An 11,050-nucleotide genomic window follows, 5' to 3' on the forward strand; every position below is an offset into this window, starting at 1 on the left:
GCCCAGGATAGCGGGGAGCCATTCTTCGCGTGTCACTGGCAGGCCGAGCCGGGACCTGAATCCTCCCCGGCACGGAGGCCGCCTGAGAGGCCCCAAGGCTTCGGTGCCGCGCGCGCATGTGGGTTTGAGCGTGGGAATGGCTCTCACCTGCTCCTGAGGGGGCGAGCGGAACTCCCTGGTCTTCCGGGCGGTGAGGGCCGCAGACATGTTGAGTGCCTGCATGAGCTCGTTGTAGCGGAACTTCTGATTTGCCTGCAGCTTGGAGACGTAGATGTCACCAAATGCCACGATGGCTTCCACTCGGTGCTGGAGCTCACAGTCGCAGAGGTAGCTGAGGAGCTTGCACAACTGTAATAGAGTGCACACACTCTGTCAGAACCGTGCTTCAGGGCGTCCGACAAAGATGGCAGCAGGCAGATGGCAACAGCGACTGGCCCTTAGACCACTCAATTAACTGAGAAGCACGTACTAGAATCCAAGTCTACCAGGATTCAGGGACCAGCTGTTTCAAGTATTAGGACCAGGGGACCAAGAGGAAAACGAGCTCACTGAAGACAGCATTCGTAAGGAAGCTCAATACAAGTTCCTGTGCACACTGCCTCCCTTCTGACAGTCCCAGAGGACAGACGTGGAGAGGCCGGCTCCCTGCCCCATATTTTCCTGTCATTCACCTGCACGGTGTTAGTCACCATCTGCGTCCTAGTGGAGCTATTATAATGTCCTATCACCCTGTAAGAGCAGGTTAAGCAACGGTAGAAGTTGGGGGAGATCAATCATAGCGGTCCAGCGGGACTCTGAAGTCAGGCTGCTCTCCAGCTGCGCTCTCCTCACTGAGCCACAGGGACACGGCCTGGGACCTCATCGCTGGTGATCAGCCATGCTGCGCCCTCCACAGGGCAAGACAGTTACTGCACCAGCTGTGCTATCCATTGCTGTCTGGTATCTACACTGGGGTTTACTTAAAACCCCAACTGGCAGTCACAGTGCTAAGTTCCAGATGTCACTTCTGCAAAAGGCAGGACTTCATGAGTTGGTCAAGGGGGCCTGGCCCTACTACAGAGTAGCACATTTGCGTATCTTAATAACATGCTGATTTTGTACATAAAAATGTTATATTTCCCCTCAAAACCCAAAGTTCTGATTAAGTGACCACCTACAAACCCTGTGACAGTAGATACCAGGATGAAGATTACTTGACTAGAATACACCTTGTGACAAAAAGCTTTATGTTGTTGTTTTATGGTAATATTTATATGTTATATTTTGACATAAGTAGGACTCACAGTTTACCACTAATAATAAAGCTAAGATTCTGCTTATTTTCTGACTTGGCACGTTCCTCCACCAGTAAGCAGCAGGACGCGGTGATGGAGCCGCAGGAATGGCTGACCCGGTCTCGCAGGCTGGGAAAGACGTCCTACTCTGTTCCTTTCTGGTTTTTTGGTGCCGCAAGGTAGCAGCTGTGTCCCCGGAGCGTCATGGATGCTGTGCTGGGCGGGCTGGGGATGCACTGCTTGTCAGCGTGTGTCTCCTGTGAGCTCCCTGCCGTCTCTGATGTATCTTCAGCCGCAGCAGGACGGGGCCAGACGCGGTCCTTCCCTGCTCTCACGGTCCCTCCCTCCCCCTCCCAGGGCCCCTGCCCAGGGACGGCTTTGCCGCCCGGTTACCTGCAGCTTGACGGACTCAGGCATCCGGGTCTGCAGCAGGCCTCTGGCAGGAGCCTTCTTGCCGGCCTTTTCCCCAGCCTCCACCGCCTTCTCCTCCACCTGCGCGGCCTCCTCCTTCTCCGTGCCCTCTTCCGTCTCCCCGGCTCGCTCCCCAAACACAGAGGGGTCGATCAGGAGGAGGATCCGGCGCACATCGTCATCATCAAACACGCCCATGATCAGCAGGGTTCCAATGAGCTTCAGCACGGGCACGAACTGGAACTCCACAGAGCCCCCGATGGGGTCCCGGATGTGGGCCCCGCTGCTGTGCACAGCCTCGGTCAGCATGCTCAGGGCCTTCATCTTGAGCACCTCCAGGGGGATCTCAGGGCTCTGCTTCTGCGGCTCCTCCCTGGTGGCCACGGCGCTCGGGGTGGTGAACCGGCAGCCTGGCTTGAGGCAGGCCCGCAGCCCCACCCCGGGCAGCCCGGGCCGCTTGGACTGGTCCGGGTAAAGGCGGATGCCCCTGGTGGCGCGGGTGATGGGGATGATGTACTCGTTCTTCATCATCAGCTTCCTCTCCTTGGCATTGGCCAGGTGGATGCTGATGAGCAGGTCATAGAAACCGGACCGAAGCAGGCCGGGGAGGTACTTGCTGTCGATGGCGTAGAAGAGCTGGGGCAGGTCCACGTGGCTGCACAGCGCACAGGCCACCCGGCTGTTCCCCAGGGCGCACACGGCGCTGTACAGCCTCAGCGTGTGGTAGTGGAACTGCATCAGGTCCTCCTGCTCGCAGAGCTCCAGGATGTCCACGCACCTGGGGAGAGCGGGGTCAGCCACGGGGAGGAGGCCCCCGGGGGCCCGGGGCTCGGGTGCGGGAGCTCAGCGCAGGGGGCCCGGGGCTCGGGTGCGGGAGCTCAGCGCAGGGGGCCCGGGGCTCCGGTGCGGGAGCTCAGCGCAGGGGGCCCGGGGCTCCGGTGCGGGAGCTCAGCGCAGGGGGCCCGGGGCTCCGGTGCGGGAGGGGCCCCGCCCTCCTCCCACACCCGGTCTAACTGAGGCTCACCATCACTAACCCAAACTTCTCCCAAGACTGAAAACCCTCGAGACACTGGCTTACCGAAGAGGAAAGAGAAAACTGTAAAACCCCCAACCAAAAAGAAAAATTAGATACAAGGCAAACTCAAACGCCTTGCTTTTATTATTACTGGCAGCACTGGGGTTTGAACTCGGGCTCTGCACTCGCTAGGCAGGTGACCTAGCATTCTGTGAGCTAAGTCTCACTTTTTGCCAGGGCTGGCTTGGACAGCTGGGATGACAGGCGTACACCGCCAGGCCTGGAGCCTTTTCTAGTAAGCTAGGGTCTGGCGAGTGCTTAGCCTGGCTGGCTGAAGCCGGATCCTCCCAATCTCAGTTTCTCGAGTGGCTGGGATTATGGACATGAGTCACCTTGCACTGAGTACTCTGTCTCTGTTGTAGGCTCGAGACAGTGCTCCATTTCCTGACGTGCTGAGCTCAGAGGGTGCAGCGCTCTGTTAGTCCATCATCCTACCATAAAACAGAGCTACCACACACAAACTTTGCACCTGGCTCCAAACTGAGACCGGTTAGCATGACGCAGCTCAGGTCTTTCCCGACTTGAGAGCACATGCGTGTGGGTCCAGGCCGGGGGCTGCGACCTCAGCTTAGCCGGACACTGTTGCTGCACCTTGTGCCGCTGGGAGACTTGAGATGGTCTGCTCTCTGTTCACGGCTGCCTCCCCTGCCTGCGGCCGCCCGCCCTCCAAGGGCACCCTGGACGCGCCTCCCTGTTCCCTTCGGGGTCGCGTGGCTCCAGCCCCATGGCCTCCCGGACCTGGGGTCCCCTCGGGTACCTGTTCTCCTCGGGGATGTACAGCGCCATCATCTGCAGGGGCTCCAGGCACTGCACGGCCCAGCCGTGGCGCTCGCTCACGCGCTCCGTCTCCACCTTCAGGAAGCTGCTGGGCATGCGGCTCCAGAGCACAGGCTGCATGGTCTGCACGTCCAGCCGCGGCGGGCACTGCGGGACGGGGTTCTTCTCCTCACTCTTAAATATGGCTGCCGACAAGGGCATGGCATTCTGGGGCGGGGTGGAAAGGAATGGGGAAAGACACCGGTGATGCGGAGATGCTCATTTACCGGCTACCCTGTGGTATCCAAGACGGTCCATGCAAACACCAGACACGGATCTCTAAGGGGCCCCGGGGCGTCTCAGAACCTGGCACCACGAGTTCCATGAGGAATTCATTCCTTTGTTTTGTTTTTGCCATGCTGGGGGTAGAACCCTGGGCCTTGTGCATGCTGGGCAAGCGTTCTACCACTGAGCCAAAGCCCAGCTCTGCGACAGGTGAGCTCGGAGCACCAGAGGGTAAGAAAGAGGGCAGGCTGCCACGTGACTCCCAGCGGCAAATCAGGGAGACAGAAGCGTGAGGCCTTCTCCGCCTGTGACTCCCCCCACCCTTCCGTGACTGTTACGACAGACAGGAAACACAGTACCTTCAGCTTCCCAAGTTCAAACTGAAACAAAGCAGTGCTTGTCGGCTGCAGGAAGACGGCTGGAAACACTTTTGTGTTGGGCTCCACCTGGAATCCAAAACACAGAGAGGGATTTGCCCGTTGCGAAACAGCACAGCTTGCCGACCTACTGGGTGCGGCAGATAGTACTGCCATTCCGAGCTCTGCTGGACTAGCGTTGCTAGAGGCCGGTCATTCCTTGCAGCTCAGACATCCTTGGACCTGGTGTCTCTTAGTGGCTCCAGTCACTGTTTCCTGCCTGCAGTACTGTGCTGTCTCTCTGGCTGAGATCTTTACCTGCGTATCCTCTCTCAGGTCTTGGTGCAAGCACTCTTTCTGGTATACAGAGCGGCCACAGGCCCGGAGTCACTAACTCACTACGAAAGGCAAGGACTTCCGCTGCTCCTGAATGGCGTTGCGCGTCGGTGGCAGGACATCCATCACGCGGGCCCCCGGCTCACAGGGACGAAGGCCGAGGCTGGAAGGCGGCACCAGGGCGCACTCCCAGCATCCTGAGCTGGGAACTCCCCACTGACAGCAGCATGTTGGGTGGCATCCCCGCTGCCCTCTGGAGGCCAGTGTCTGTACTACAGTCAGGACGAGCAGCCAGGTCTCCTGACACTGGCTTCCTAAGTGGCCCCAGGGTCAGGTGCAAAGACCCCAGGCACTTGGCTGGATGGCCACGCAGCCTGTGGACTTCCCTGCACAGGGTTAGGGCTTGTCACCACTGTCTCCAGGCTGCACCCTGCACTGGTGAAATGAGCAGCGACACTCACCCACACGGATCATCGATTCACTCTGATGGAGGCGCCACACCACGGCAGCGCGTAAGACCACAGCCAAAGCATGGCCCTGACCTCGAGGGACGGACACTCTGGCTGACCTCTGGATTGTGGCCATGTGGGAAGCTGAGCAGAGGCCCAGCCAACCTGGCCCAGAGCTGCCAGAGGAGCAATGCATAGTCAACTAAGCCGCTATTCATGCGGTTTTTAACGTGGCAAAGGAACATGAACAGAGTGTTTTTACTCTATCAAGAGTAGTTGCTATAAGCTTCCTTTAAATAATAATTCCTTTTAATAATCTCCAGTGTATTTTGATTAAATCACATAATTTTATTTTTTTGGCACTACTGGGGCCTCAGGACTGTTAGGTAGGTACTCTGCCACTTGAACCATGTCTTAAGTCCTTTTTGATTATTGTATTTTAGGTGGAGTCTCATGTTTCCCCCCTCCCGCCCCTATGGCCTCTCACATAGCTGGGATTATAGGTGTGAACTACTGTACCTGGCATTAAAGCTTTTTTTGTTGTTGCTGCGGTCACCTGCAAGGTTATGATGAATCAGGCTTTCGTTTTTCTCATGATGAAACATACCACTGGCTAATTCCTGAACTTGGGCTCAACACAGTGCCATTCAGGTCAGTAGACCCATAGTTTAGATACAAATATGTGGTTTACATCCATGTTTTAGAACCCAAAGATTCCTAAGCATTAAGGCGCATAAAGCCAGAATGTGAAGGTGCAGTGCTGACGTACCTGGCTATGTAGAGAACATTCAACAAATCGTTTAGAACCATGGCGTCTCCTCTTTGTGTCAGATCCTGAGCTCACAGCAGTGAGACACTAATGCCAAGTTCTGACGTGGGCCCTAAGGCAGACCTGTCCCAGAGGCGCCCCAGACTTCTCTCCCGTCTAATGTGTACCACAAGAACTTGGCGCTCCCAGTGGCATAGCCTTTAGCAAGCAGATCTGAAGCCTGAGAACAGCTCATCTCAACCAGCAGGAAACCTGTTGAAGGGGGACACAGAGCATTCATCCGTGCAAAGACCTAAATCATATGAGTTAAGGGAGCTGTCGCCAGAAGGCCTCCTATGTTCCTGGCTCCTGCAGAGGCCGCAGCAGGCTCCACAGGGCCACGCTCCACCCCACGGACAGGAGGTGCTTTGGGGCAGGCTTGTGGTCCACGTAGACCTCGCCCTGGGCACTTCTTGCCAATCACTGAAATAAGAAGAAGAAGAAAAAAACCCTACACACATGGCTCCTCAGTGTGGCTGAGGAAAAAGCAAGCAGAATTCCAGAAGGCTCTCAAGGACTTGTTTTGTCCCTATTTTATGTGGCAAAGGGATTCTGCCGATGTCAACGACGTCACTGACCAGTTGCGCTCAAGATAGGGGAGATGGCGGCGGGTCCTTTCAGTCAGTTTTCTCCTGCTTGCTGGGGGCGGAAAGGAGGCGCTGGGGGCGGAAGGGAGGCGCTGGGGGCGGAAGGGAGGCGCTGGGGGCGGAAGGGAAGGCCGCAGCATGGAGGCGCTGGGGGCGGAAGGGAAGGCCGCAGCATGGAGGCGCTGGCTGGGTCTTGTCAGCGTTGAGGATGGAGAGGCCACGTGAAAGGACGCATGGGTACCGGCCAGGCACAGAGCGGGCTCCAGCTTGTGGTCAGCAGAGCAACAGATCTGCCACGTGAAGGACTGGGCACCAGCAATGAGCTGAACAAGCTGGAGCCTCCCGAGCGGGTGACGGCTTGCCCAGAAGATACACTGACGTTGGGCCTAAAGAGGAGCGGCGTGCTCAGTCAGGCCCGCAGACCTGTGAGGTCAACAAAGGTGGCTGGAGCCGGTCACCTTGAAGCAGGTTGTCAGGCAACGCTGGTGTCCCCGGCCACGTCGGCTCGTCTGACAGCACTTAGCGAGCACTGGGCAGGGGCCAGGTGCTGGTCTGCGCCCTCAGAGCTCACCCTCTGGACCAGAAGCTTCCATTCTGATGCAGGAAGCCTGGACGCAGAGCGGCCAGGGCTTGCATGGAGTTGTTCCCGTTGCCGCGAAGGCTCCTTTCATTACCGGCTGATGTGCTTTGTCCTTATAATAATGGGCATTCTGTTTCTAATCATGTGTGAAGGTCAGGACACAGGCACTGGCCAGAAGCGAAGCCCACGTCGCCCACAGCTCTGACTCTCCCAGCAGGTCCTGTCCTCGGAGCCCTGCACCAGCCTGATGCGCTCGCAGGAACACCTCCTGAACGCACATTTTTGTTCTCATTTCTCTCCTGATTGCTTTAAGTGGATAGAGAAAGCTTTGCAAATTGCGCGGCACTATTTAATGGAACCTCGAGAAACGCTGTCTGAGAGAATCGTTCTCTCATTATTTTGGTCACTGGTTCTTTCTGAATTGAAAGCCAGTATATAAATATTGCTGGCCTGTTCCTCTTGAGATAATTGAAAGATGAAAATAGCTACAGCGGCAGAATTACAACGACCCCACGGCCAGGGCCCTGCTCATGTGGGGGACGAGAAGATGCTGGCTGGTGTGCGGGCCTCCCCAGGGTCCTGGAGAAAGCTGGACCCTTCCACAGCCCCCCGCAGGCCTGCTCAGGATGAAGGCAGGGCCAGGCACGTGCTGCAGGGCTCACAGCATGGAGCAGGAAGGGTGGAATACTGGGTGGAATGGGGAAGCGGCAGTTCCCCAGGAAGTACTGGGCGGGGGGGGGGGGGGGGAGAGGGAGGGAGGGAAGTACTGTGGGGGGAGGGAGGGAAGTACTGTGGGGGAGGGAGGGAAGTACTGTGGGGGAGGGAGGGAGGGAAGTACTGTGGGGGAGGGAGGGAGGGAAGTACTGTGGGGGAGGGAGGGAAGTACTGTGGGGGAGGGAGGGAGGGAAGTACTGTGGGGGAGGGAGGGAGGGAAGTACTGTGGGGGGAGGGAGGGAAGTACTGTGGGGGAGGGAGGGAAGTACTGTGGGGGAGGGAGGGAGGGAAGTACTGTGGGGGAGGGAGGGAGGGAAGTACTGTGGGGGAGGGGGGAGGGAAGTACTGTGGGGGAGGGAGGGAGGTACTGTGGGGGGAGGGGGGAGAGGGGAGGGGAGGGAAGTACTGGGCGGGGGGGGGAGGGAAGCTGCACAGCACCCCTTCTTGGACCCCAAGCTCAACACCAGCGCTCTGAGCTCTTCCTGGAGCAGGCAAGCTGCTGCTGCTGCTGCAAAGGCCATGTCTGGTTTTGTTTGTATTTTTATTTCACGAATGTTTGTAGATCACCAACGTCCAGCCAGCCTTCCACGTTATTAGTGCTAGAGTTCACCGCAGCTCAGGGAGGACCCTTTCCGTTCAGCTCGTGTCAAACGTGAATGGGAAAAGCCAATGGATTCTGAAGGACAGAAGTGGATGTACAAAAGACATTTTCTAAGAGGCCTTGGGGGGGCAGAATTGTGACAATACCGTACTTCCTTCCTCAACGCCGGCCCCGGGGGCGTCCTTTGCTGACCACGGGCAGTTGGGCTGGACTGGCCATGTGCAGTGACACCAGTCTCTTCTTTACCACAGAGAAGCAGCGCTGCCACGCTGCGCGGCACAGCGGCAGAGGCTGGCTCCGGCCCTGGGAGGGCGGTCCCTCTGTCCGGTCTCTGTCTGGCCCCCACTTCTCCAACAGCAGCCCACACAGCGGCTGCCAAGAGGCTCTTCAGTTCCAAAGCTGTGGCCTACAGCAAGCTGACGGATCAGGGCTCTGACTCGGGACAGTCTCTGTTGTCTGAACGGATGACCCGGAAGATGCTGGCCTCCTTCCTGGCTCCTCTCAGTCACTCTCCTGCTCAGAAACCTGCAGCAGCTCCCTCCTCCTACCCACAGAGCGAGCCTCTCCACCAAGAAGAGCCGCATGCTGTCTGCCCACTGATGCATCGCATTCCCCATCGGCACAAGGCACAAGGCCGCACGGGCCACCTCCACCCAGAACACTGGAAAGTCTCTCCCTGATCAACAGTTTTACAACTGCTCTTGAAGGGAACACACTCTTCCTTTTCTTAACACTGACTTCGCCTCCACGTACATTTCTGCTCTAAAGTGTCAAGAATATTTAGCATGAGAGTTTAACTCCTTAAGGTGGCATTTCCCATGGGCTCTGTGGAGTTCCAGGCTCAGACACCATTTCTTTATTGTTAAGGTTAACAAAACACCGTCTTGGTCAAATAACTGGAAATGTGTTTGGCCACGCCGGATTCTCTGAGGTATTTTTCAGAGCTTTTCATGTTCTAAGCACTCAGTGCAATGTGTTCCCAAGCCCACCTGGCTCCCCTGAGGAGGAGACAAGAGCTTTTGTGTTTACAACAGGGAGGTACATGAGCGTCACCGCAGGTTCCCTGAGCAGTTCTGTGGAAGTTCATGGCCCACGAAATAGGAAAACAAATTTATGTAAATACATTTTAAGAGTCACGTAAGAAGATCGCGGGGCTGGTGGCTCACACCTGTCATCCTAGCCACTCAGGAGGCTGAGATCTGAGGATCATGGCTTGAAGCCAGCCCAGGCAGGAAAGTACATCAGACTCTTATCTGCCATCAACGACTCAGAAAAATCCAGAAGTGGTGCTGTGGCTCAAGTGGTAGAGTACAATGAGGCTCAGGGACAGTGCCCAGGTCCTGAGTTCAAGTGCTAGGAGACACTGGAGGGTTATTAACAACCTTTTGCAGAGGGACTACATGATTAATCCATTTCTTTTGGTTTCTACTTCGAGGATCTACATTTCCTAAAGCAAGAAGCTTTTCTGCTTACATCTTGCATCAGGAAGCAAAGCCTTCACAGAAATACTGATGGATTAAATTAATAGTCTTGGAGCTCATACGAAAGAGAATTCTTCTCTTCCTCTAGAAGGAGGGCCAGCATAGCTGGTCAACAAATAAATGCTTTCCCTCAGTACAAATCAGTCCCTGTGTTCTTGTTTATTTGTGGCCCTAACTGATTCAAACCGTGAGAGGTGTGCATGTGTGTGCGTGTGTGTGCACGCACACGTGTGCTGAACACAAGCGGGAATGAGCAACGCCACCACCAGCCCGGGTCTGAGATGCCAGGGCTCCAGGCTCCCGTCCCTCACCTGGTAGCAGGTGCTGAGCTCCTTTCCGTTAGCCGAGAAGGACAGCATGCCCACCGCCAGGTCCACAAGGCAGCTGATCTCCAGGTCCACATTGCTCCGAGTGGATCTCTGGGAGCTGGCTACTACGTCCCCGCCCCAGACCATGTAGCAGTTGCTGCGTTTCACACTAGGTGTCAGAAAGAGAGAGGGGAGGGGAAGGAAAAGTCTCAGAATCTGGTCTAGTATTTTGTGAGTGAGACTCAGGAGTAAAACACCTGACAGACCATCCTGGGAAGCTTCACAATCAGCTCCACGCATTTTTTTTCTTAAATGAATTCATTCAGCTGCAAACTAACTTATTTAGGCACGAATTGCTCCGTTTGGAGAGATGACGATCTAGTAGACCACCTCCTTAGGACCATAGTGAGCACGTGACGGTTTCACCTTGAATTCACCTTCACGACACGGTAATGAGGATGGCAGCAATTCCACTCCAGGGGTGGGATTCAAGGCGCCGAGGTAGCAATCAGCTCAGGCAGCTTAAATAGAGACTTGGTATGGAAGGCAGAAACAACCCGGCTCTGAGTTCCAGTCAGGCACCTAGGACAAGAGGCTACACTACCTGAAAGCCCCTTTGTTGGGATGGCCGCCCGGGCCCTGCGAAATGGGTCGTTTGTCTCTGATGGCCTCCCACCATTCCCATCTGCTCCCCTCAGCCCTCAGGGCTTCCTGGAGGTCTGGGCAGGGTTCTGTCTCACCGGCTGTCAGCCTCCTCTCAGATTGTAAGATTCCACGCCAGGGTTTGACATTTAAAAAGGAAACAGCAGTGGTCACCAAGCTTTTCAGGCTTTAAAGCCTAATTCCTGTCTCAGGGCAGGTGGTGCTGGGGATTAAACCCACGGCCCTGCACGTGGTAGGCAAGTGCTCCACCACGGAGATCCATCCCAGCAGCTCTGCTCTAACTGCAGGGTTTCCTACCACCGTGAGCTTTGGGAGATGGGCCAGGGCCAGGGAAACTCCCAGAGGCCCTCACAGTGGGCATCTGCC

The 11,050-nt window shown here is 56.3% G+C and overlaps 1 protein-coding gene across 1 annotated transcript in view; it reads right to left on the reverse strand.

Moving 5' to 3' along the window:
- The window catches only part of Ryr3 (ryanodine receptor 3), a 269,526-nt gene that overhangs the window by 137,206 nt on the left and 121,270 nt on the right, over positions 1-11,050 (reverse strand). Inside the window, 5 exon segments of the mRNA XM_042687574.1 lie at positions 148-348; positions 1,668-2,463; positions 3,518-3,744; positions 4,161-4,247; positions 10,025-10,190. Of these exon segments, the coding sequence (XP_042543508.1) occupies positions 148-348; positions 1,668-2,463; positions 3,518-3,744; positions 4,161-4,247; positions 10,025-10,190 (1,477 nt within the window).

Source organism: Dipodomys spectabilis, unplaced genomic scaffold (assembly GCF_019054845.1).
Source record: "Dipodomys spectabilis isolate Male_0828 unplaced genomic scaffold, ASM1905484v1 ptg000108l, whole genome shotgun sequence".
Taxonomy (NCBI): Eukaryota; Metazoa; Chordata; class Mammalia; order Rodentia; family Heteromyidae; genus Dipodomys; species Dipodomys spectabilis.